A 27,420-nucleotide genomic window follows, 5' to 3' on the forward strand; every position below is an offset into this window, starting at 1 on the left:
AGTTATTTGGAAGACTGCCTGCAGAAGACAGGGCTGATTGTGGGGGACAACTCTCACCATCCCATCAGGGAAGGTTTCCCTCACCTACATTAAGCATAATCATGAACAACTTTACAGCCAACACAACTGTTTACAACACCACACCACAGCTGTAAGTTTGAGCCCATCTTTTCAAAAAGGTTGAAGGAAAATGATGTGTATTGTAGATCAGTACAGACAGCTCACTTTGTCTCCACAGCCAAAAAGAAGAAAGCTGCTGCCAAATTACTTGCAGTTCACCTCAGCTGTAGATGTCCTTCCACCAGAGCACCTAGTGTACAAGCCTACCTTTTCTTCTCCCACCAGACAAGCTTCGTACCTGGCACTGCCATTCACAGAGTCGTCCTTTAAGCAGTTCCCCTCTCAGTGCATTAACAGTGGCTATGAAGAGACATTTACAAGTCTTAGAGGGTCCCTTATAATTTGAGAAGGAACAGTACAGCACTAAAGTGCCTGTAACCCAACAGCTGCCTGTCACAAACCCGTTACATTTCACTTTGGCCCAGTTATATCTACATCAGTTTTCACAGAAAGAGTTTTAAAAGCGCCTTTTGTTTTGCAAGTTCCACCATACAGAAGACCTGGGCACTTTTTTCCATGTGCTTATGTTTCCCTTGTTCTACTCTAAAGTGAGGGGTTAACTCCCAGTGCCATCAGTGTCAATGTGCTACAGTTCCCTGTGGAAATGGATGACTCCATTACAGCTCTACAGAAGAGAAGCATTTGTACAAAAGTTTTCAGACAATCATGGATTGGTTTAGGTTGGAAGGAACCTTAAAGACCATCTGGTTCTAACCCCCCTGCCATGGGCAGGGACACCTCCCACTAGGCCAAAGCCGGGTTGGATGGGGGCTTTGGGCAACCTGTACACTTCTAGAAAAGGCCTTAAAGTAGAGTAGATGGGCTTTATTTCATACTTAGAAACATTCTTTCTCCAAGTTTGGTAACACCAGAGCCTGCCTCTGGTGGTTTTTTTACCTTGATACAAGTCTACTGTAGCTTTTATATCACATCTAAATTGAGGGACTGGGGAGGAGGAAGAAAAGACTTCATTAACACTGTCACCTCAGTGCCCAAGCAAAAATTGAAGGCTGCTCTCAGTGGCTCGTTCAGCTTTTTTCACTGTATAGTGGCTGTAGCCATTAGCTGCAAGTCACGATTACGTGGGCCTGGCCAACATGGGTTGAGTAGAAGTTTCTTCAGCCAACACATTCCCCAATTTCTTATCTCTTATCGTGCAGGTAAGAAAAGTAGGGAAACAGAGCGGGGAGGAAGGGGGAGAAAAAACCCAGTTCTTTAGTCAGAAGGGGCACTAGACCTGGCTGGCTTTCTGCAGGAGCCAACGTAGAGCATTGTCCTTCCCCTAACCCCCATCCTTGTTTCTGTCCTGTTCTTTTATAACATCTTGCAACTTCTCCAACTTCTCTACAGATCTACCTGTTTACTTCTTTCTATCTACAAAAAGACTTCTGCAAACTACCTGGAATCATTTAAGAAAGGATGAGACTTTGGCTGTAAAGTTGGTAGGGTTTTTGGTTTTGTTTCTTTGCTGTTTCATTTTTTTTTTTTTTGGTCAGTGGCACCAATCTCTCTCTTCCAGTGTCTGAGGTTCTCTCTTTTGATTCATGCTAGCTTGCTTTGCAGAAGTGCTTTACCAATTTAGAGCTGAAGAAGATATATTTCCATTGGCATGACTCTTGCTAGAAAAAACACCCCACAGTTTGAAGGAAGCAGTAGACATGGAAGGAACATGAACATACACATGCAGACAATGCCAAAACATTGGTCACATGTCAGCAAGCAGAGCTTGGGGCTCTGGTTGTCACATCAGTACCATAGAGCTAAGGCATAGGAACCAATGTAGTTTTTCTACAAGACGAATTGTAGTTTCACTGAAATGTGTTTAAAACACACACATCCCTTGAGCTTTTTGCCTATCATAAGTTATATTGTGCATTGCATTTGGAAACGCATGCCTGATGCCAAATGTTCAGTGGGCTTAAAAGCAGTCAACTGTTCTCCCCAGCAGCAATAGGTTCTTCAGCATTTGGAAGGAAAACTCCACATGTGATGGAATTAAACCACTACCTTATGTAAGTGTCCAGCCTTTCGAGCAAGCAAGAAAGATGTAGTATGAAGTTTTCATGGTTCCATAGCAGAAGTTGCACATGCACAATGCAATAACACTATTGCTTTCCACCAAAGAAAGCAGCTTTTGCATACCACACAGTTATTTAGGTACACAGAGCAAATCCAAACAGTAAGAGGAATGTAGAGCATAAAAATCAAGTCTCCTCCGTATAGAAAGCTTAGACTGTTAGGAGTAAGGTGGGCTACTCAGGTGTGCGAACAGCACCTTCAGTAAAGAAGTGCCATCCATGGAGTTACTAAGCCTCCTTCATATGGCAGGAGATAGTTTTAGGAGTCTGCAGCTGCAGCCCAGCCCAACAGCCACTCGTGGGAATCCCACCTGACACACTTTCACAGATCATTTTACCACTGGGTGACCCACAGGTCAGCATCATTCCCCTTCACCACAAATAATCAGCTAAGGATTTGCCCTTGCAAGAGCGAATGCTGGTACATTGCCAAGAGTTACTCACTTTTCTGCTCTTCCACCTTTTCTTGAAGCAACTGGCAAGTGCTTGTTAAAGCTGCATTCACATCCTTGAGATTTTGCTGCTCAGAAATGGCTTCCTCTAACTTGCATTTTAAGGATGCGGCTTCCTCACAAGCAGAGTGAAAGGCTTCAACTTGATCCTTTGCCTAAGCAAGAAACAATATTTAGGGAAAAAAAGAAGAGGAAAAATAAATAAAAAAAATCAGCCTGGCTAATACAAGGAGACTCTACATTTCATGTAAATGAAACTGAACTGCATCTGTTCTCTCTCAGGAAGTGATAAAGCTCCCTCTGAACTTCTGCATTTTTACAGTTGGGGTGGACTGTGTATGGAAGCTATTTTTGGCTTTTTTCTCTTTTCTTTTTTTTAAGCCACCACAAATATGCAATGCTGCCTCTTTCATCAGCAAACTGTTGTCACCACCCCCTCAAATTTTACTTCCTCTGCTGGTTCCAGTTTTGCAATGAGGCACTCCATTCCGAACACATGGTTTCCTTTCTCAAGAGCAGCAATGCATTGTATGTAGCATTCTGCATTTTCTTGCTTGTTTTCTGTGTAGAAGAAACTAGGTCCTCTCTTACCTGTTTGCTAGCATCCTCAAGCTGCTTTGTAGCTTTCTGCAACTCTAAACCAAGGGCTTCTGCCTGGCCAGCAGCTTCTTCTTGCAACTGTTTGACAGTTTCTATCTCACGTTGTCTGCAGGGTGCGAGAGCACAAACCACAATCCGTTACTGACATTTTAGAGCAGGCATGCCTGGGAGATAACACACACTAGTTGTTGAGACACGCATTAAGGACCATATTCAGCCATCACATATCATGGCTCCCCACGATCCAGCACTAGGGAGTTTGTGCTTAGCAAGAACAATTTAACCTAATAGTCAGACAAGTTTTCTCCCTCCAGCAGCCCTGGAAGTAGGAAGAGAATGGAGGTTTTCCCTGGTTTCTCCCTAGGTAAACAGTAAAAGGGCTGTGCCAGCCCCAGACAGCTGGGTACCATAGTGGAAGCTTGGAGGTTACCTAGAAACATCAGATAAAAATCTTAGTTGACCAAGTTGTGAAAAAATTGTCCAGTTTGGTCAAAATAACTGGATATTGAGTCAATTGTTCTGGCAAAATAAAAAATAAAAATGGAGTTATGACTACAGGTAAACAGCTAATTAATTTCCATGTGCTTCAGATGGTATTTCACTTGACAGTGAGCAGGTGCCATACCACAGAACCAGTGCTAAACCTGATTGCTTTTGAGAAACCTCTCCTTTTTCACTGCAAAACAACCCTTACCTACTTATTCTCTAACTTTTATATGTTTTTATTTTTCCTTGTTGCTATCACCACAAAGAGTGGTGATGCAGTGAGAATCAAGAAACCAAGCTGTCAGTATTTTTATCAGCTCTTTTCTGACTGAAGGAAAAGCAGGTGGGAGGTCTACATTAACAATGTGGGTTGAATATAAGTAATGTAAAAGAGCAGTATGACTGCTCTGCGTTAGCTCTCAGGGATGCAAAGCCCTAGTAATCTGCTTGCACCCTGAACCCAAGTAAAGGCAAGCATGCAAAAATTTACAATTTAGTGTAGGATGGTGGAAGGCTGACAGTATAAGTCTAGGTTGAAAAAAGAATGAATTCAGATCAATTGTTCTGGAAAAACAAACAAAAACCCTAACGTGACTAGCTACTTTCCTGAATGTCTAGGAGAGGTGGGAGGGAAGAAGGACAAGGGTTTACATCCACAAATATGGCAGCAAAAGACAGCAACGTCAAAACTCCCAGCAGGAACTATGGGCTAATAAACTGAGATTTAGAGTTATATTTTCATATGTAATGAGGTAACTCACTGTCTCAGTTTCTCAAGGGTATAGCTGCAGTAATACTAGAAGCACCAATACCCAGATGTATGTATTTTACAGGTCTTCAGCTTCACATGCAACCAGCAGTTTATTTAATGGTTGCACCTGGTAGATAGGCAGCATTCCTACCCCCTTTACCCTCTTTTAACTGTTCAGTTTGTGGTCTTCTCTGGTGTTTTCAGAGACATCTCCAAGATCATATGTTACTTCACACACAAGCCTTAACTCCCACATGGAGAACGGATCTGGGTTTAGCATAACATTACACTAAAACAACAGATGATTTCCTCCATGGAAAAAAAAAGGGGGGGGGGGCGGTGGCCTTCAGAATTCAGTAAATTTTGTTCCACAACATAATTTAACAAAACAAATGAAACACATCTGCTTTAAAGGGATACCTGGCAGAGAGCTCTTTCCTTAGGTGAAGTTGCTCTGTCTTGTTTCGCCTCAGGTTGCTTGCCATTTGAATAAAATCCTTATCTAGAGAATCTTTGTATTTTTCCAAGAGGTGAAGTTTCTGGATCCAAAGGTGTCTTTTTTCCCCTAATTCTTGCTTGAGAACCTGTGGAATTTTGAAATCGAGTTGCCACCTGGTTAGATGAGGAGCAGAGACAGAGGGTAAACCAGAGCCCTGAATTACATGCTGTGAACTGATTTCCCTGCTTCACTGTTTAGTATCATCATCCAACGCTGCCAGCAGTAATGAAGAGGAGGATTGACGAAACCTAACCTTCAGACCTGTGCTTTATCACTTCTGGAACTGATGGGATGTGGGGACAGACAGGCTAGGCTCCTGCCAAGCGTTAGTACTTTCAGAGCAGTAACGGTTTTTACAAGAAAACCTAAGCATTCTGTATCCCAGTTCAACTTGGCAAACAGCTTCTACTTTTTTTCAAAAAAAAAAAAAAAAAAAAAGGTTACTTCCAAGACAAAAGCCACACTCAGCCTTTGTTTCCAAACTAGGGCATGCAGACAGCAAAAGAAATATATGGTTAACTAGCACTTATAGTAAGCAGACGCTAAGAGTGGCAGAGGATTACATGGTTCACGAGGAAGTTTTTACAACTTCCTTTAGAAAGAAGCCCAACTACAAAAACATACTTTGTAAGGGAAAGTTTTGATAATGACCATCTTGCAGAAAGCCCTAGGACTGATGATCTAAACTTCTATGACCTCTTCTTCAACATACAACTAAGTCCATTGGAACTGATTTGAATGTGTATTACTGCTGAAGTGCGTATGGGGGAACAACCCACCACAATAAGTTCCCATTTCAGTTTGTCATACATCTCTAGCAGGTTAAGTCTATCCAAGGGATGACTCCTGTGACAGACTTCCAGTTTCACCTCTGATTTGTAGAAGGAAAAAGGAGATGATGATTAAAAAAAAGTGAAACGTTAAATGATGTTGCATCTTCTGTATTTCTCTGAACAGTGAGTTGCAATATAAACTACTGCGAAATAAAAAAATAGTCCTTTTTCTGACATAATTCAACTGAATGTGCAAAATGGAAGCCTCAGCTTATAAAGAATGCTTAACTACAGGTCCTATTTCTAGGATGTTATATTAGTTCGAAGAGGAAAAACAACCCTACAGATGTAGGACATTATTTCTTTGTAAATTAGAGTTTAATATTGTTCATGAGCTTCAAAAAAAAGAAGTGTAGCACATCAAGTATCACGCTACAAAAAAGGAGCCTCTACTGCTTCACTAGATAGGTTTACTGGAATGACATGGGATGTGACCACGTGCAAATGCCCACATCCTGAAGATAAGTTTCTCAGCCAAGGCAGTCAGCAGCTGCTGTTAGAAATACCATAGCTTTGACGCACAAGTGGCACAGGCTTATCAGGGCACATGTACAGTGTAGCACAGTTATCTTCCAGCAGGAAAGGGGCAAAAAAGTTTTTCCTGTCACCATCTACATATATGCTTATGTATATACATACAAAAACACCGGCTCAATTAAAATTTACTTTGGGTATAATATAATTTAAAACGCACCAGCAAAACACGCCCATAATATATGTTACAGAAAATAGAGGGTGAGGGGGAAAAAAAAAAGTGTTTAGGCTTCAAGTTATAGTGCATAGTCCAAGATTTCATTTATATTTCTACAAAAAGCTTTCTGTAAGACTACAAGAAGCTACCTTGTTGTTCAACTCCCTATAACATATTTCCCCCACGTCCACCTTTTTCCAGCTTGATGAAGACAATATGCTTAACATGAAGACAATTCCCAACCCCATGGTTCCAGAACCACAGGACCTTTTATTTTTAAAGCATCTTTCTCTTCCTTGAACCTTTGCTAGCTTAGTTTCCAGTTGCATCACTCTAGGAGAGAGAATGGGATTTATTTCCCACAGCCAACACTTATACCAAAAAATTTCAACTTTACTTGTTTAATAGGAATACAGCTTTGTCATGAACGATAAGGTAACAAGTATCTTTCAGATGTGAAGTTTTGAAGGAGGAAGTCTTTAATTAAATATAAAAAAGTTATAACAGTGCACAAGCCAGCAGTTTCCTCAATTTGACTTCGACACATGCTGGGGTGAATAAAATGAGACTCTGGCACCTTCTCCCGGGGGAAGCTTTAAGGATTTAAAACCAGAAAAAAAGGAAAAAAAAAACTATAGAGACAAAGCTATGAGTAAGATGACCATTTGAGAAACTGCTATTACATGGAAAATGGTGGGACTGTGAGTGAGGTGCAGCAAGCAAACAAGAGCAAGGTGGTTAAGCAGTATCCACAGACTGCTGCTTACATGAGGAAGTTATTCTTGCCACAGTTACTTTGAGCACAAGCATACATTACGCAAGATGAAGTATAAAATATTTTTTGTAATAACCTTTCTTGAGGCACATCCAGCAAGAGGTGAACATTTTGCCTTTCAAAAAGGCAAACCTAGTGATAGGATTGATTTGGGAAACTGGTTAAAAACCCTTCCTTCCTGCTCCTCCTATTGGAGGAACCATCCATTGCTGTAGTCAAACAGAACATGGGAAAAAAACTGGCGCTTGAGAAACGAGTTTCATACAGTGGGCACAAAAGTTTCATTGTCATCTGACCTCATTTTCTTTTTCAAATCTACTTGCTTCATCTACCCTTTCCTTCAAGCATAGCTTTATCAAAGCGATAAATTAAAGTGCTAAGTTGCACTAGATAAGGCAGGAAAAGCACAGCACTTAAGTGAAAGGCTATTAACCCCCCCCCAAAAAAAAAAAAAAATTATAACAAGAGATACTTCTCTATACAGCCATATCTAACCCACAAATGGACCGTTATGACCTCAAGTAACATACATAGCACGCAACAGTAAGATAATGGGACTGTGCAAAAATTTTAGGTGGGTACGTCAGAAAATAGCTTCAGAGAAAGGAGTTACTTACTACAAGTTTTCTTTCCCAGGCCTGCTGCATGTCCACATCAGGATCTTCTATCCATTGTAAAGATGTCATGACAAGTTCCTCCACTTCAGAGGCTTCCTCTTGCTGCAAAATAAGATAAAATAAACTTAAAATTAAAAGTCAAACCCTGGCATTTCTAACACTAATCTGAAATAGTGCTGCCCAGAATTACCTATCTGATACACAGTGGTAGATTGGATGCCAGCTGATACTGTTAGGGTAAATATGCCCCACCTCCACCACCTAAGAAGCTATTTTTTTTTTTTCTCCTAAAAGAGTAAACATGAGCCAATTATTAATGTTTGGGGAGGCCCTAATTAAGAGGCTGACAACAGACCACATCATTATTCACATAAGCTATGCCACTGACCAGGTTTTGCATAACAGCCTTAAATTTTTCTCCCGCATATTCGGGTCCCTGAAGTAAGAACAGTACTTCACGGTCCAGTGTTTCATCCAGGGACATCCATTCAGTCTTGGTAATCTTTGAAGAGAGAGGAGACAGCTAGCTTATTTTGACATCTTATTATAGACCAGTATCAGTGACATTTAGACTTTTCCAAAATATCCCTGCATTGTATTTACCAGAAGGTCAGAGCTACTGAAACTTATAGCTTGTGAGAGCTTTTCAAAACCATCTTGTCATGGATATATATATATATGTATATATGTATATATAATTTTTTTTTTTTTTTTAAAGGCAAGCCAAGCTCCTGAGTGATCCAATGCAAATTTTCATGTCAAAAGTAGGCAAGAGGAAGTCAAAAATTAGGTATCCTTATTTGGAGAAGGCTTTACTAAGGGAAGAATAAACAGAGCCCTAACTTGGCTTTACGGGTGATTTAGTGGAATTGTGTCTCCCTGCAGTATTTGAGAGGTAAACACAGTGACTCACTGCAGCTGTAATAGGTGACAATACATTAATTTTGAAACAGAAGCTACCTCACAAAATAGACCTTTCATTTCTGGGCCTGCATTTTCAGTCCTACCAGGGATTTTCTTCTTCAAATGTTATCTCTTTGCAAATGCACCAAACACAAAAGTATGTAGCAGTATGGGGAAGTCTTAGGAGAAAAAAAAAGCGTGCTGTTGCAGTGATTTTATTTATTTTTGATCAGCTCTGCTGAACAACTTGCATCTGAAGGGGAGACCAAACTTCCAGCATCATGTGAAGTGTGTCTGACCAAAAGTATAGTTACTAGATAGGAACTGCAGAGGACACGGGACACTATAACTCCAAACCAACAGGCTCAACTGCAGCATTAAGATTCTGTCAGCCTGTGGCAGGCTTGTAAGAAGAATGCCTCTCCTGCTCTCTTTTGAGTAACTAGCAAAAGACCTCAAAAAACAAACAAACAAAACAAAACACACGGACAGGACTTCCACAGATTAAGGCCCATTGTTCTTGTTGAGGGTCAAGGGAATGGTACCTGTAAATAGATGCTTGTCAGAGTTTCTAAATAATAAATAAGATGAAGGCTCTACAACTTCCTCAGATGTTTACTCCAGTGCTTATTTTCTTTTTTGTTACAACAGATTTCAAGGAAAAAAGTCTCTCCTTCTGCAATTGAAAGCCATTTTTTGTGTGCAGTGTAGGCAGCACAAGAAACAGACCATTACCTCCTCCAGTGTAATAATAACCTCTTGCATATTTATAGATTTATCCCTTCTCTGTTCTTCTGCCATCTTCTGTTCATCTAAATAATTGACCCTAGCTCTTTCAGATTTAGATCTGCAAGTGCTTGCTTTGTTTTTATCTGGACTTTCTCCAATACACATGGGACAACACTGTAAGCCTCACATTATGTGCTTGCATGCTAGAACTAATAAATCCTAACTCTGGGATTATCTAACAATCTGCAGGGAAAAATCTTTGTTTTTCATTTACAGATGCAAGACAACTAGAACAACATTCAATAGGATTTTTGATTCATACCTCAGAAGACTGAGCAAGTTCCAGTTCACAGTGAAGCGAATTCATTCCTTCAGGAACACTACCATTAAATTTATACATCACTGGGAAGCTTAAACCATTTCTAAAGGAAGCAGGAAAAAATAAAATCAGTCCTTTTTACTTTTTGATGAACTATGTTTCCTGGAACATGCTCACAATACTCACGAGATCAACTCTTGCTGCATGTGTCGCATGTTCTCCAGTAGCTTATTTTTTTCTGCCCTCAGAGTCTAAAATATATCAGATCTAGTTAGAGAGTTAGTCCGTTCTGCAAAATAAGCACAGAATATGCGTATTCTCCCTGCCCCCTGCCTGGGCAGTCAAAAAATAAGATCATTCCCATACCTCTATTATTGAGGAACACTCCACAATGGTTAATTTCAGTTCTTTGATGTCCTGATCCTTCTGCAAAGATTGTGGAGAGAAGAAACTTTAAAGCATACAACCTGATGACTAACACATTGAACTGCATTTGTAATATTTGTGACTGAGATGCTTTGCAACTGCCCTAATACTATACTCAATCTTATACCACTGCAGCAGGCTGCACAAAATTGCCTCACATGCTGGCTAGCAGAAAGCACTCAGAAGACCTTTTTTATGGAATTTAAGGGACAGGAAAACTCCTTCCAGGTGCTGCGTTTCAGTTTATTCAGTTTTTTTTTTTTTTTTTTTAAATCTTGTTTCTGTACCAGCTGTAGCAGATTAGACAGAAACACTCTACTTTTAGTTGAAAACCTGGACTGTAAAATGCCTAGCATGAGTTTTAATCCTAAAACTAGTTGCAGTATTCTCTAAGTTTACTCTCGTTAGCTTGTATGATTAAAGGCATAGAGGGTAGCACATTAGATTAAGCTATACCTAGTAGAAAGGCTGATAGAGAACATATCAACCTTGTTGCAAGATGAGTTGATAGTAGTAGTTTTCTTAACTTCATGAACTAGCAGTGGGCTTCAGTCATGTTATTCCATTACAATAGAATTTGCTTAACAGACAAGCAGAGCATTTCTTAGAGAAAATACGAACTTAACAGAATCACAGAATAGCCCGAGTTGGAAGGGACCCACATGGATCATCAAGTCCAACTCCTGGCTCCACACAAGACCACCAAGCTCTATCTTTTCACCCTTTCTAATCTTCCTCTTTAAAAAAAAAATTGAGACTTTTGACAGAGATGAAATAGATAGAAAACTAAGTGGATATAGAGGGGAAAAAGAATGAAGTTAGATTCAAGTTTCCAGTCCTAGCAAAGATGTTTGACCTGTAGTACTGAAGTTTAACACAAACTTCATTTTTTCCTTTGTCTTTAAGTGTTTTCCATCTTTACATACCTTCTGCAGTCCTGGGCCAAAACCAGAAATGTCGCTGCATTAGTTTTTAGTGACCATCAATCCTATCCAGTCTCTTTGGATGAAGAGCTATGAGAATTTATTTATTTAAAGCTTACAAGTAAACACTATTCCCACTGATCCTAACGCGAACAAGCAAAGTCAAGTTTTCCACACTAGTTTCTTCAAGATTATGCAAGGTCAAGGTGACTGGCTACAAGAACATGCACTTTAGTAGACTGCATTAAGAATTCCCTTCCAGTCAATAGACTAAATAAGCATTGGAAAGCAGCATTCTACAGGAGCCACAAGACGTCTGAATAATTCAAGGAGGAGGAAGTAGAAGCTATTAATCTGCTTCTGGAAGGAAAAAAAGACTGATTTATCAGCTATAAAATTATCATCTGGATCACAAGCAAGTTCTTCTGTTTTGTCACTATTTAAAATTCAAACTGCACTCATTTTTGCAGAAAGCCTGACAGTCAAATATTTTGTCAGCTGACTTAGGGCATCTTCTACTAAATGGAAGCTTCATTAATCTAGAAGGCTGTTTGTACAGTTCATGAGTCCAAGAACTGCTAAAACCCTTACGTGGTCTTGTGTTCTTGTATTTTAGTACAAATGCAAGTTTAAAAAGCATCAGAAATGTAGTTATCTAGGCCCGAAGAGTACACATTTCAATACTGAGAACAGATTTGCTTTTCCATTGGGTTCAGGATCACCATTTTTACTTTGACACAAAAATGTAGTAATTTAAGTGAAATACGTGAGGGGGAAGGATCATCTGCAGGTAGATTCTTTTACCATTTGTTGAAGAAAGCAGCCTTCAGAAGCTTTTGTACATTTTTCTGAGGTTTTTAAGTTTGTTCTGTTTTAAAAGGTTCTGAATTTTTATTTTATTTTTTAAAAAACAAAAGCAAATTCTAGAAGCTGTTAATTATGCTGACTCATAACCAGGTCCTAAAGCAGATCTCGCCTACTTTGAAAACATTTATAGGATCAAGTTCTGTTATGTGAGAACATTAGAAATTAAAGCACCACATACTCCACATTTTCAGTCATGAAAGTAATGACAGCAATGAAGTAGAAGCAACTAACCTGGATTAAGCTAGCCTCTTTATTCACCACAGTGCTCTCATAGATATATGCTTGAATCTGAAGAACGAAGAGAACAACAAGTAGTCATCAGCATGCACTATAATACAATTCTATCTCCTACTTGGAAATAAAAAGTGATATTATCTGTGTAGAAAATCATATTCTTCTTTTGAACATTTGCATGGAGTGTTTCAGAGTTCAAACCTTGCACCCAGTTAAAAGTGAAAACATCCTAAGCTCTCAGTCACCTCTTTTCCCCTCATCTGTCCAGGCTAATAGTTACAGCAACATCAGCCAAAGCGCAGTTTCCTAATACATCTCCTCAGTGAGGAAAAGGTTTCCTAAATGCTTAACTTTGAGGGAAGAATGAAAAATGTGGATTGCCTATATTGGCCCAATTTTTAACCTCCAGACTGCAACATTCTCTGTCAAAGCTGTCATACTGGCCAAGCTATGACTGCACTACAGTTCTTTAGCACAGATGGGTTCAGCATTGCCTACCTTCCAGTGGAAGCAATTTCCCCCACTAAACCTGAGTAAACTATAGCCTGTCCATGTCTCCTGGAGTTAAAGTGCTTACTTGAAGCTCTGCTGCATTTTTAGACAGCTCCAAAATCTTCTTTTGAAGTCCATCAGTGTCCATGCTACTCCTAATATGCTGAACAAGATACAGAACGTTTAGGCACAGCTGAATGGATTGACAGCTTCTCCTTGATGAAACTAGGAATAATGACATCTCCACCCCCAAGCTACTGCCTACTCTAAAGCAGTGATGGCATTTACTCACATAAAAGCCTTCTTGTCCTACTTTCCCTCATGTTTCTATACCTTTCAAAATAAAGGTTTGATGCTGCAAACATGTTGGACAATAGGACTTGCTCAAATTATGAAAATGTAGATCATAGATGAACAAGAATTAAAGCTCAAGTCCTTCAAGTCAAAGAAAAAAAAAAAAAGGATTTTTTTAGAATAGCACGAGCTCTATCTTAAAGCACGCCTCCACTGTAGACAAGCTTTTGGTTGGAAGGTGAAATTATAAGGATGAGGTTAATTTGGTGACACCAGCATCTCCAATACATTTCTAAGGATTCCTTTTCCCATCCAGGTGAACTAAGTTTGCCCCACTGAAATAGTTTCTCCTCCTTTTTTTCTATTTCTCCAGAGCACTGTTTGAACCAAAAGTAAAAAATCTCAGAACATGATTTAAAGCACTACTAGAACTGCAAAGCTAAAGAAAAGCTTTCAGGCCTACCACTTGAATATTAGTTTTTGGAACTAGGCTGTCAATCAATAGCTATTGAGATATTTGTATTTGGTAAAGACTAATATTCTGAACATGGTAAGCATGCAACAAACAATGGCTCCTACATTGTTACCTGACAATAGATTCCTGAATCTGTGAGATGATTCTTTTCATTACTTCTTATGAAGTAATCTGTTTCTCTACTCTCATCTTAAATACTGTAAAAGTGCAGGCTGTAAGCAAGTATTAAAACATTTTATCATCTGATGAAAACTGCTTTATAAAATACTTACTTCACTGAAATAAATAAGAGAAAGTAAAAACAAACAGCTCCCCTCTGAGAAGGGCCACAAACAAACAGGAAGCCTAGAGAGAGCTCTGTTAGCCTCCTGTAGGTCCTTGGCCAATAATGGGTCTCTCTCTGAGTGGAACCCCCCGGCCACTGCATTTCTTTAGAAATGCAGAACTTCTCCTTTGGATCTTACCGGAGGGAAACAGAAGTGAGTATCAAGTGAGAAAGCGTTAGTTGGAGATTGAAACAATATAGACTTATTGTATTCATAGTTGCGTTAACTAAAAATAGCTAAGAGTTTAATCTATCAAGCTTTGAAAGAGGGAAAACTAAAAGCTGCTTTAATCCTGTCCCCTACACTTCCTCAGCCTCATATCCTTGCTTGCCCAACAAATGGAAAGTCTAAAGCACAGTGCAACTTCAAGATAGAGAGTGTTATGGTAAGCCATTCTTGTTAAACATCAGATATTTTGATAACCTAACAAGCATATCAGACTTCAAAGTCTGAGAAACACTTCATTTCTTAGTGGTAAGCTTTTAGATCAACAAGACCATGTGTTTGCAAAGTCATGATTTATTTTACCTCTTCCTGAAGAGAAGCCATTTTGATGACGAGAGACTGATTTTCTTTCTCCTGATTAGGTTTATTAATAGAAAAACAAACAAACAGAGACAGTAGTCATTTTTAGCACATCAAATTCAACATTCAAAGCCAAACTGAGACAAAAAGCAACAGAACACAAATACACACAAGGCCCAGTACAAAGCTGTCGTGCTGCATTCCTTTGCTTCAGAGAGTGGAGCTGAATGGGGAGTGTTGAAACCAGTGCAGTTCATGAGCTCTCACTGATTTTACACTTCCTAAATTCAGGGCTTGACCCTGATATTTCACATTAGAATAAAACTCAGACCACTAGACAATAGGAAGGATGTATTCAAAGTCAGAGTGAGCAAGGCTAATTATGTGCAAGTTCAGACAAGTCTGAAAAGCTTATGTGCCACACTCTACTTAGTCCTGCCCACCACCACTGCAAAGGAAGAAAAGTAGTAGTATCCCACTCAGTGCCTCCACAGCTCAGGGAACAGTTACTAAGTGACTTGTAAGCAGAACTACAAGACTTCTCATAATATTTCTCCCTCCCATCTCCTTCACAAAAGAAGAATTTGGTGTATAACCCAAAATTAAATCAAAACAATCAAAAACGTATGCACAATGGATCAAAAATAGCATCAAATAAATCTTATGTTCTTGCTCTGCATGGAAGGCTTTCCTGTTTTCTAAATACTCCCCATCGGCAGCACACAGAGTCACGGAACACCTATTTACAGCCTACGCCCATGCAGCAAGACACAGAGATACCACTGTAGCGTGAACAGCACGCATGGCAGCAACACAAACGTATGTTTTCCAGACAGCATATGCTCTGACATCTGACAACACCTGCTACAGCTGCAGCAGCAGCAATGTTGTTACCATGCTGCTTTATGAATCTTACAATCACGTTGGCTTTACTACTCAGACACCTGAGGTGCAATTCAGATACCCTTGCATAGGCATCCCGTGCCTCAAAGGAGAGATGCCAAGCATGCTGCATGGCTTCTGGCTGTCAGCCCAGAACAGACAAGCTTCTGGTAGGCCCTTGTCACTTCTGCCAGCCCATGGGGATAACTCTAATAAGCCTAGGGAGGTTTTGGAAAACAACTCCTTTGTGCAGATATCTGAACCAAGCCTCCTGTCCTGCTGGTTCTAAAATACAGTCTTGTGCAGCACTTGAATTTCTGGCAGAACGCTGCCAAGTTCAAATCAGACAGAGCTCAATGATGGTGGAATGAGAGCTGTTGTCTTTAATCATAATGAAAAGCAAGATCAATTTCCATGGTAGACTAGTCCTTTTAATTGTTTTCTTCATTGTAATAGATGATAGTTCCATACAAAAACTTCACGGTACTTTCCTAACACTAATAAATCATATTTCAAGCCCCAGTACCTATGAATACAGAGGTGGTCATACTGCTGATTTTTTATAGTCTGAGTGGTCATGCCACTGCTACAGCAAAGCATGAGAACTTATTCAACATAAGCTAAGAAGTAAGAGCACCTACCAGGTGTTTATTCTGGCAGAGAATCTGCTGTCTCTTCTCTTCCAACAGGTTCAGGTTGTTTTTTGCTTCTTCTAGTTCTTCTTCCAGTGATTTGGCTTTCAACACAGAATGCTGGATGCTGCATGTAGATAAATAAACCCAATTAAACTACAGCATGTTGCTGTTGGTCAGGCTTGAAATACCAAGAACACAGCATTTTTAGAAGCTATCAGGGACTTACTCTTTGGCACAGATGCTTAACAAAAATGATGGGCTCTGCTGTTAAGTAAAGGCTCACAGATTCACTGTTTATTTCATCAGTCCCCTTCCACACTCAGATTAAGGGATGAAAACCCAGGCAAGCATAGCACCAAAGATAACATGCATTTGTTTGTATCCACCTAACCACCTAGCTTGCTACAGTCATATATCTGATTAACTTGAGCACATAAATCATCTTTACAGTACTTCATTGTTAGCAGTTAAGGAAGCCATTTCAGTTCAGTTTTCAAGGATAAGCTCTGCATCATTGTTTTCCTGATCAGATACCCCAACCTATATATATATTTAACCAGCATGGCAAGGCCCTGTACCTGGCTAGCCATGGGCTGTACAGCACCATGGAGCATGAGGTCTGGTATGAGGGTACATGTCCCACACCAGCTATGCTGCAAGACTTAATCTCTATGTTGTATTAATCTCTTAATCTATGTATGTATTAATCTCTTAATCTATGCTGCTGCCTTAATCTCCCCGAAGACTCTGGGAATGGTTTGGCAGTTGACATAACTATATGACATTTGAATTAGTTGGGTGAGATGAGCATTATGAACTCACTGTATAAATAGGCCTATACTCACAGCATTGATGGTTCCCCGAGATACAGCAATACTGATCTAGTGAGACAACTCACTCTAGCTCCTCAAGGGACTAGCAAAATAGCTCTTACACACATTTCCTCTCTGCTTGGCAGAGTGGTCTAGGACTGGAAACCTTACAGTGCTTGGCTGTTCACTTGGTAATATTAGCCCTTTTTCATCCACCCACCCCGCACTGATTTTCCTTCACCCTAAAAATTTGCCTATAACACACCCACAGCATCTCAGGCCACAAGAACCAGGCTATGAGATGAATGACTGTTTTTATAAGAACCAGGAGGTACAGAGCAGAACAATTGGGCAAGAGGGTTAAATATTACAGACACAGCATTAAGTCAAGAAAGTCGCTGGCATGAAGCATGAATGAGGCCACAAGCATAAAGCAAGGTTGGACCACTTGGTAGAAGATATGTCCACCCACAGCCATTACACAGTAGCCCAGGTCTCCCACCTTTTTATTTGTTGACGTAAATTCTCATTATCTGCCAATAACTTATTGTTGGTCTCATCCATAGCTTCCAGTGTAAGCCTTAGCTTGTTGTTCTCTTCCTGAAGCTTCTGGTTGTTGTACTGCAGGTCTGCGACACAGGTTATCAAGTCCGAAGTCTCCCTGTTTCAGTAACAAAACCAGGGAAGATCAAGATAGGTCACTGTCTCTAATTTAGACTTTTTTTTTTAAATCCTGACATCGTGCTACAGCAATAAGAGAAGCGAGAAGAGAGCTCACACAGGACTTTCGCATTGTACAGTCATTTGCTCTAAATGAGAATATAAGATTGTGTTTAGACCAGTTCTGCAATTCTACGGACACCAGGAAATGTTTTGTCTTTAATCATTTTTTTTTGTCCTCCCTGCAATAGAAGTATGCCACCAGACGAGTGCCACCTCTGCATGCCTGCAGAACAGCATCTTAATTAAGCCCTTTCTAATCACCTCTTAGGCGATTGCTAATACTTCTAACTCACTCCTCAAGTTCTGGATCCTTTCACTTCTCCTAAACCACCCTGCACCTACACTTTCAACTGAAACTTGAACAGGGATCACCTTTTTGAGGTCCTGAGAAATGAGAGGAAAGTGTCAGAAGTATATCCGAATATCTTGACTATGCATAAAATGAAAAAAATATATTTGAAACTTAGTGCTTAATAGCAAAACATTTAATAAAAAAATTCAAATCTGAGTCATGATTATAAAAAAATAACCTAAACAAAACTAAGGATCAGATTTTTCAAGAGAAAATAGCTTCTATTATCAAACACCTAAGAACTTAGAAGAGGTGACGGAGGTACAGTTTAAAAAGGAAAAAAAAACATAACTTCCTCTCCCAGTAAAACTCCAACTACAGGGAATTAACAAGGTAAATGGACACAAAAGGACTAAGAAACCAGTAAGGAAAATTACTAGAATGTTTTTCAGTTTGAGCAGAATCTATATGGAAGAATGTGAAAGCATCAAAACCCTGCACAGACTGAGGTCAGCATTAGCTTCAGAAAACTGTCTTGACAGAGCTTCCATCAGTTTTAGTGGTTCTTGAAATTTCTCAAGTAATCCAAAGGTAGGAGTACTAAATTCTCAGAAAGAATTGCTTAAATGAACTTACATGTCTCCTTTAGACACATCACCCCCAAAGGCTTCCAAGCTTCCTGATGTAACATTCATCCAGACAGGTGTCTTTTTTACTGAAAGAGATTTGATTTTGGTTATGGAGTAAGAAAGCGGTGTTTCCTGAATAAAAATCAGAATAAAATGGTCTGCACCTTCAAATGTGTTTTTATGTACTTTAAATTCCAGGTCTTCTATGCTTGCTGTTGGTTCCTCAGTTGTACCATCTTCCCTGAAAGAGAAAGCATCAAAAATCACGTACAAGAGTATAAAAAAAGATCACTTACCAACTTTGTAATATTTGAAACCTTTCATCCTAAAACCACCCTGTGATCACAATGCCCTAATGCCATCTTTGTTCCAAGGTACAGAACGCACAAGCCATAGGAAAACTTCCTACTTTCCTGTTTTCACAGAAGATTTTATGAGATAAATTGATAAAAAACTATTACCATTTTCTCTTGCAGTCTTCAATCCACTCCTTCATGATGGCATGATATGTTTCAAGGTCCATGGAGATGTCTTTCTGCTCTGGATCAAGCATGTTGCATAGCTCTTCAAGACCACTGTCTTCTGATCCACGACTTGTTGTGTGTCTCAGATAATCAACTATCTTGGAAACTGCTACTTTTCCTAAAATAAATATAGGTGACCATGTACCAGATTTCAAAGTCTATTAGGACACTGTAAAGAGCTGCCAAAGGGCCTCCTACTGATCTGCACTGGTACACATTCAGTTGCTGTAGGCAAGCAACTGATCTTTGCAGTTCTAGTGTGATGCGATAAGAAGTAGTTCACGCTTTTTTTCCTTCATCTCCTAATATAGAAGCGTGAAAGTTGAGTTACTTTTTCTGTGGACTTCAGTTTAGAAAGAACAGACTCACCTTATTTGCTGTGTTACTACATTCAGATATCTCATCAAATTGAGCAGACCCTGTAACTGACATTATTTTACTCTGCTGGACTCCTTTATTTACCACTTCTGGTCATATTTGAGGTAGAACTTGGAAGAATAGCCTTTCACTCTGAAGTTTCCTAATTTTTTTTTCTAATAGGAAAAACCCTAAAAGAAATTAGCAGTCATTTCCAACACATTTGATTGGTAGAAATGTGTTGCGCCTCTATTTCCTCTGCACTAAAATACTGCAAAGATTAGCTTGGGGGCAGCAGGGGAGGGGAGGCAGGGAGGAAAGAGAGAGGCATCATGCAAAAGAGGCACAGGGATTTGTTTTGCGTCTGCCATGCATACAGCCACCTAGCTAAGGTAGCTAGGCAGTCTAAACATACCAGAGGTTACTATGTCTCAAGATGTAACATACCAGCTTTGAAATTTTTTTTAGGGAAGACTACAGAAGAGCAACAAACAGCCACTCACAAACCTGTATGCTCTATGTCGCATGCACAGAAAATAGTGGTCAGTAAGTCTTCTTCACAGATCAAGCTGACATCATACATGTTGTCAGCTTTGCAGCCCAGTGACTGCTTCCATCCTATGAAAGATAAGTTTGTTATCATCCATCTTTATGTGCTCATAGTTCTATATGAGCACATAAACACATGAGTTAGAAGCTCATAGCTTCTAACTGCAGTGTTATTTCTGAGATAGCATGAACATACACATAACATCATGATGTGCACATTTGGGAGCTCTGGCTTTTCTTTTGCATAAGGTAAAAGCTACATAATGTGTTCTTTCTTCTCCTCCACACCCAGAATAAGGTTTTTTTTTTTTTTTTTGGTAGAAAAATCATCATAGTCAGATTACATTAAAACACGCCAAAAAAAAATCTGAAATAATATCTTTTTACATTAAAAGCAGACTACGCTGATACCCAAACCCACCTCTCCCCAAAAAGAGAATCAGCAAATATGAAGGTGTTTTTTTTTTTTTTTTTTTTTTTTTTTTTTTTAAAAAAGCCTTCTTACTTCCTCACTTCTTACATTTAGATTAATATTCTTTAGGGGAAAATTAAGATTCTGCTTAGTTCTATTTGTAATCTTATTATGTTGGAGTGATTGTAACACATTTTTACTAGGTTAAGAAGTAAAGAAATTCATCTATGTAGGCTTAATATTTGTATGTTTAGGCTTTTGGATTAAATGGTGTTTGTTTCAAGAATTTTTACCTCTTTCACTCAGAGGTGACCTCTGTGGTGCAGGAGATTGGATCACAGCACTTTCTGACTTTTTATCAGATGTGAAGAACTGGAAGTGAGGACTTGACGTAAGGTACTTCTGTTCATGACGCGCATCTTCAGACTCAGTACTTGCTAAAGCACACCACTGGTTCTGGATATTAGCTTCTCTGGATGTGAAGTAGGATGGAGAACTGTTCTCCATGGGGCATACTGGCATCCATGGGTTGCTGGTCCTCTCTTCGCTTTTAATGACCGAGTATGTAGCATTTGCAGAGCAGCTGTCAGAGATCTCCCCAAAACAAGGAGACAGCAACTGCAAGTCTGCAGAGAAAACACTTTCACTGCTGGGGCTGATGAAGCGTGGACTAGTACTATCACGACTTCTAAATGTTCTTTTCTTCAGTATTTCTTCTAGATTTTTTCTGATATTGCACTGCGGACTGTCAAAGTTCCGTGACTGAAATTTTGGTATCTGTAAAGCGGGATTAGAGACTTGATCCATCATTTGGATAGATTTGATCTTTCTGCATATACTGTCCACTGGGTTATGATGTCGTTTATTAGCACCATGCTCTGAAGACATTATAAATTCCCCTCTCTTACAAAGTATCTGGAAAGAAGAGGACAAAACAAAACAGTCAGGTACATCACCATGGACAACTTCTTTGTGAGAATTTTTCCTTTGAGCAGGCAGCTTGGAGCCTTGGTATCAAGTGATTTGAAAATCCTTGGTCCATATACAGACTGGACAGGAACCTTCAACCACAGTGTTTAGTTCTCCAGGGAACTAGAAGCAATAGAGATCTGGACAAGGTGGGGAAGAAAAGAAACATTTTTTTTTTGAAATTTCACTGCTTATTCTTAAATACAATAACCATACCAGAGAGGAAGGGGTAAAAAAAATAACATAAAACTTCCCTCTCCAACCTAGCAGTTGATTATCTTCTTAAAGTAAGCTCTAAGCAACAGTTACTCAGCCCAGTTTATCCCAAATTAGATATATATGTTTTTTAAATATAGAAGTTTTCATTAGAAGAGCAAACAACAGCAAAAACCCACACAACTTTCATAACCATTATTTTTGGTCATATTTTGGTCACATACTTCCTTCCTGATACCATGGGTTTTTGCTTGTGTCTAACAGCAACTGTCCAGCTCTTTACCCAAGGTACCTCCAACAGCTTTAGGCGTTAGTAGCTCTTGCTTTCGTTCAGAAGCCTCTCAGCCAAACCCTGCAGCCACAGCTATACAGGCCATTTTAAGTATTCTGAGGTTGCAGCATTCTTGATATCATCTTCCAACAGGTTTCAGAAGCTAAGGTTTAAATGAAGTTAGCTTTCAGGAAAATATCAGTTTGCCTTTCTGAGTTTACTCTTTGTGGGTACTGGATTGGGGGATAGCAGGAGGCAGGAAAAACGAGCACAAGAGTTTCAACATTTCAATGAGCCCACAAAAATAGAAAACTAAGAACCTGTGTTTTCTTTTATCAATTAACTACAACACTACCACACAAAGAATTGCCCCAAAAACATGCCCTACAGAAGTGTTTTGGTTCTATTTGCATTTTTATCTTTCCAAATGCGATATTTCTGATCAGATATGCACATGTGCATTACCAAACCATGGGAGTTGTATTTTGAAGGGATAAAAACCTTGTTTCAACAAGATTTCTGTCATCCTGCAGTTTGCAGTCTTCTCTGAACTGAGTAGTTGGGAGCTTTCCTCTGACATTATCCCACTGTGGACTTCCTTCACAGTTCCTCTTCCAAAAAAGATAATCTGCTGAATCAGCAGCACCAAGAGACACCATCCACCAGCCCATGAACGTGGCTGGACTCAGAGCTCTACGACAGATTTCTTAAACTTCATAATTGTAAAGAAACAAGAGGGAAACAAGCAATGCTATTGGAAGTTAGCTATGACATTTAGATCATTATTAGAGATGCATTATAAGAGAGAAAAATAGCACCAGATATGTCTAGCTGAAGCTCCCTAGAATCAGATTTTAGTTCTTATTTTGCATTTAATATTACAGCTACATACCTACCTTTCCACCACTCTATCACTTTGAACTCATCAGCACTATTAATACATTGTACCATTTCTTGCAACAAGGTTACGTACAATGCTTAAAGAAAAAAAAACGCACGCAATGTTTGCTTTAAAGTACGAAACAGAAAAGCAGTAAAGATCCCGGCACATGCTGGCTGTATATCCTATGTACCAGCAATAACAACTCCCAGAGACTCCAAGGCTGAGGTTTAACTTGTAGCTAGCCTGTTGGAATGGTACCATCACAGATCAGTTTTATGTTATAAAAGCAGGTGGAAAGGAAAACTAAATAACAGCTTAAAAACTACAGCTCACAAGGTGGTGCGTGTGTGTGCATGAGCGCAACGCCAGTTGTTGCCTGTAGGAATGGAACACTGAGCTCCTTGACCTGAAGGGATTTCCCCCTGCACAGTGCAAACACCAGCGTGCCCCCAGAAGGATATAGACTTCACAGAACCATGGCTTCTTACTCAGCCTGAGCATCAAGAAACCAAGTGAATCAACCTCTTCTTCCTCCAAAAGTTAGCTCCCCCGTTTTCTTTCAGACAGAAGAAAAAAGAAATAACAAAAAGAGGTTGAAGGCATCTTATCAAAGAAATTGATTTATTTTTTCAAAAATGGCAACATGCTTCACAACAGTTAACACAAGAGCTGCCGCTTGTATAATCTTGTAGTGAAAAAAGGAAAACCACATGCAAGTGTTTAAGAATCCAGGTTACCAACAGGCATAAATACTTTACAAAAATTGGCCTACTGCAAGCTTTCTGCACACCAGAAGCTGAATTTTACAGACAGATAGACAAGATCCCCAAGTTTATTTTTCTGCTGTTAATTCTGCAAGTAACAATATTTACCATAATAAATATATCCTTGGTCACAGGAATAGTTTAAAAAATAACAATAGTAAGAAGTGCAGCACATTTTTTGAAGAAGGAGGGAGAAAAAAAAAGACTGCTTTTTATTATTATTATGGTTGATTTGAAAGACTTGTTCCTAAAAGCAAATGCTAGGAAGTAAAGGAGTTTCCTATATTAGAGGTACAGAATGCCTTTAAAAATACTTTTTTTTTAAAAAAAAAGGTAAAAACACTGCAGTTAGACTTAATTACATTCTCTCAGTACATGAAAGCCCTTAAATATAAGCAACCAATCATTAAAGAACACTATCCCCTTTAACAATACTCTTTTAAAATATTGCCTGTATTTTCCTGTTACGAAAGGAAATATAAGTACAAAACATTATACCTACAATAACAGAGTAGCACGTAAAAAAAAATACCTTCTATTCCTGTCTAGTAGAGATAGCACACTGTAACTAAGGATATTTTGGCCGTTCCTCTAAAGGAAGACTAACTGAACAAACTTTAGTACTGAAACTAGCAGAGTGTTCATTTGCTAGAAAATCAGCTTCACAAGGTACACCTGTGGCTGTCTGTCACTCAGCTCTAGGGCTAATGGACAATTAGTTGTAATGAGCTGCAAATTAAGTATCAGTCTCCAAGTTTCTAGCTCTCTTGTTTTCTTGTAGTTTTCCTGCACATCCTAAGTGAATAGTATGGAGTTTCAGCGCATCCTGAAGTTTCACTGCTATCCACACACACAAACTGCCTTTTAAAACAAACAAACAAACAAACAAAAAAAGTGAGTAAAACAACAATACAGTTTACTGCTCTGTATGCTCTCAGGTACTTGGGATGTTTCTAACTTCTATTAGAAGTTGTTACTTTTCCCAGCTGCTGTGAACTTTCATGCAGCAGCAGATCTCACCTAGTTTCTCGTGTAGAAGTTTGAGGAGACAATACAGAAATTATATAAAAAAATCATAGCTCTTGCCACTTTTTGAAAGAATGCAGAAGTTAAAACATCTTGGGCTGATGGTCTATTAAAAAGTCTCTGTGTTGTATGCTCTCCCTGTGTTGTTGAATGCTCTGCTTTTGGGTCTGTGACTAAAAAACTTGTCATGACTTAAATATTTTAAGTATTATATTCTCCAACAAGATTTGCATTTTAACACCATGGATCTTTAGATATATGCTTTACAAAAAAAAAAAAAAAAAAAAAAAAAAAGTAGAATAAGCCAATATAATGTTTTTAGGCAATATTGGTGCCTGCCCTGTATACTAACCATTCAGCCTCTCAGACTTGAAACACTTGGAGAAACAACACCTCCCAGTCTAAAACAGGCTATTTCAGCACCTCACAGAAAAAAATAAAAATAAAAAAATTACAAATGCTTTCACATGTGCTTTGTGGTTAAAACCCAAATCGCGGAAGTATACTGACTTCTCCCATTTTTTGTAGGAAAACTGTTAAATAATTAAAAAATAGACATCTTTTATTTATTGTCATCCAGCAGCATTGCCAGAGACCAGGTGTTGATAAAATCAGTTCTGATTTCACTAGCAGATGGGTAAGCATTTTGACTAGATACGCTTTTTTTTTTCTTCCAGGAGTAAAGTTGATATTAATGCAGAGGTAAGGTTTCTGAGATCAATCCAGCTGAGCATCTCTTCTATTCTTTCTTTTATCTTTGAGAGATTTATGCACACAGGATTTTTAACTTACTAGTTTGAAGAGAAAACCTCCCAAATTGAAATAGCATGCATGTTTTTTCATATCTTGATAGGAACGAGTGACCTTTTCTCAGGAGGTTCCTCCAGGTGATGATGATATTGATGCTGTTGTACAGCTCATAGAGTAGGCACAGTGCAGGCACAGGGGCAAATAACTTGCCTGTAGTCCTTGCAATCTAAACTGAGAAAGGTGGAGTGAAAAACAGGGTGATTGGAAGAAGTGTTTCACTTACAGACTATGAGGTTTAATTAGACCCTTAATAATCTCCTAATAGTCTCATTGGCATACTAGATAAGGGTTAGGTGTATGTCATATTCAAGATACATTGGTAAATATCGAGGACAAACATTTTCAAAGTATAACAAATGATAATACAGCAGAGTTATTAAGTTACTTGTCTTCTCTTGAAAATACTTCCTGAGGTTTTCCATTCTGTCTTTAACAACATTTTTCTCTACATAAATTATACACTTTGCATTTAAATACACACATAAACCCATTTCTATTCCCTCCTGCTAAGAATGGGTAAGGAAAACAAGCCCAAGAGACTGCACATTTTATGGACTGTGCTTGCACAGGCTGGGCACTTTGTAAAAAACATGAAGCAGGCTATTTCAGTCTCTGACTCCTGACTGTCCAGTTATCACTCCAGTTCTTGGTGTGACCTGCTTTTTTTCTCCTCTCTCCCAGTTCCATCCACTGTTTACAACAAAACATCAGCATCCAGCTGCTCAGCAACAGCATGTATTTCTTGTCCAGCTCTATGGGTGAGACTCTGTGACAAACATACAACTCAGCCAAGACGAGATGACTGCATGCGTAATGTTTAGCATAGTTTGTAGCCCTCTAGGTAACTTGTTGACAAAGACAAAAGTCCTCTTTGCCAAGTTCATGGGGGTGGAAGAAAAGGTCAGATGACTCCTTGGCCTTTGGTGCTTCTGTCGTTACAGAAAGGTATGCTCTGCAAGATGCGTTTGGTAGTAGTATGTGCTGGTCTGAAGAGCTGTACAACTTCTGCTAACAGGCATTGTAAATGCCTGTACTTAGATGGTCAGATTTCTTTTCCAGTTTGCAAATTGCAGAAAACTTTTTCCGTTGGTGTTTTCTTCCTGGTGTTTGCCCCAGATTTTTCATCACTGAAGAAAAATATTTTACTATCCTATGAGTCACTGAACTTCAGAAGTAATACCTCTTTTTGTGATGTTTGCACCTTTCAAATATTTGTTGATTTCTACACTTTCCTGATACTTTTAAATATCCCTTACCTCACATAACATCTTTAACTTTTACTTATAATTACCTCGTGAAATCTCTTCCATTTTGTCAATACACTTTTGAGAACAGTAGTGTCTGGATCCAAATATAGCATCTCACTGCAGTTCTCAGCAAAGACTCTGTTACCTCTACTGTGTGAGCCATTTACACAATCCCTAGCAGACTGTCTTTTCTACATCTTGAACTCTACCTTGAGTAGTTTTTAGTACAGCTAAGTAGTTTGTAGTATAGTTCTCCTCGTGAGGTCTAGAGAAAAGAAGAAAAACATCTCCAGTAATGATACAGTAGCACTGGTATTGTGCCTTAAGATATTCTGGCTTTGAAAGATCACAGATACATAAAAAACAGGACCAAACAAAGTTGTTCAGAGATTGTACAGTTCATCACCCTGTCCATGGGCAGGATTAGTTTACCAACTAGTCCTAACAGGGGCTTGGCTAATACATTCTCTGATCTTCTCAGTGATTATAGATTCAAAGCCTTTTCTAAGGCAATCTGTATTTCACTATGCTACCATTAGAAAGCCTGCCTTTCAATCTAACTTAAGTGCCCTTAATGCAAGTTAAGTACAATACCATTTGTCTGCAATTCCTCTTTTGCAGACTCTGCCACAATAGTTCAGTCTTTTAAGATATTAAGACTAGCATGTACAAGCCATAACTACACCATGCTAGATGCTGTTCACATGACAGACAGAAGTGAGATGAATTTGCCAAAGAGTTGCCAAGCTAGCAGGAAAGCACAAAATAAATGAGAATAAACATAAGAGACAAGGGTCATGGTAACAGGGGATTTGTACCTTGACACCATCAGGATATTGTATTGGCTGACGTATGACCACCTCCACACGACAGCTACACCTTCTACTCAAGAGCAAGCAGCAGAACATTGGTGACCTTACCAGCAGTTTAAAAATAGATGGGCACAATGAGTGTAGCCTATATTTTTAGGGAAAGATTTGGGAAAACACTTGGTCATGACTTAA

The 27,420-nt window shown here is 39.1% G+C and overlaps 1 protein-coding gene across 3 annotated transcripts in view; it reads right to left on the minus strand.

Annotated features, from left to right (window-relative positions):
* Positions 1-23,948, minus strand: part of IRAG2 (inositol 1,4,5-triphosphate receptor associated 2) — a 41,348-nt gene extending 17,400 nt beyond the window's left edge. For 2 of the 3 annotated variants that reach the window (XM_040545181.1, XM_040545180.1), the window contains exons 1-20: positions 23,866-23,948; positions 20,524-21,145; positions 19,777-19,887; positions 18,850-19,030; positions 18,553-18,629; positions 18,396-18,474; positions 17,247-17,405; positions 15,939-16,056; positions 14,419-14,469; positions 12,881-12,958; positions 12,301-12,357; positions 10,220-10,279; positions 10,040-10,104; positions 9,857-9,956; positions 8,291-8,404; positions 7,903-8,004; positions 4,908-5,071; positions 3,242-3,356; positions 2,643-2,805; positions 359-420 (exon numbers count right to left, since the gene is read on the minus strand). In XM_040545181.1, the coding sequence (XP_040401115.1) occupies positions 359-420; positions 2,643-2,805; positions 3,242-3,356; positions 4,908-5,071; positions 7,903-8,004; positions 8,291-8,404; positions 9,857-9,956; positions 10,040-10,104; positions 10,220-10,279; positions 12,301-12,357; positions 12,881-12,958; positions 14,419-14,469; positions 15,939-16,056; positions 17,247-17,405; positions 18,396-18,474; positions 18,553-18,629; positions 18,850-19,030; positions 19,777-19,887; positions 20,524-21,118 (2,451 nt within the window). In that variant the 5' untranslated portion in view covers positions 21,119-21,145; positions 23,866-23,948. The remainder of the gene's footprint in view (positions 1-358; positions 421-2,642; positions 2,806-3,241; positions 3,357-4,907; positions 5,072-7,902; positions 8,005-8,290; positions 8,405-9,856; positions 9,957-10,039; positions 10,105-10,219; positions 10,280-12,300; positions 12,358-12,880; positions 12,959-14,418; positions 14,470-15,938; positions 16,057-17,246; positions 17,406-18,395; positions 18,475-18,552; positions 18,630-18,849; positions 19,031-19,776; positions 19,888-20,523; positions 21,146-23,865) is intronic. The other variant, XM_040545182.1, reaches the window with a different exon arrangement.
* Between the last annotated feature and the right edge of the window lie 3,472 nt (positions 23,949-27,420).

Source organism: Cygnus olor, chromosome 1, assembly GCF_009769625.2.
Source record: "Cygnus olor isolate bCygOlo1 chromosome 1, bCygOlo1.pri.v2, whole genome shotgun sequence".
Classification (NCBI taxonomy): Eukaryota; Metazoa; Chordata; class Aves; order Anseriformes; family Anatidae; genus Cygnus; species Cygnus olor.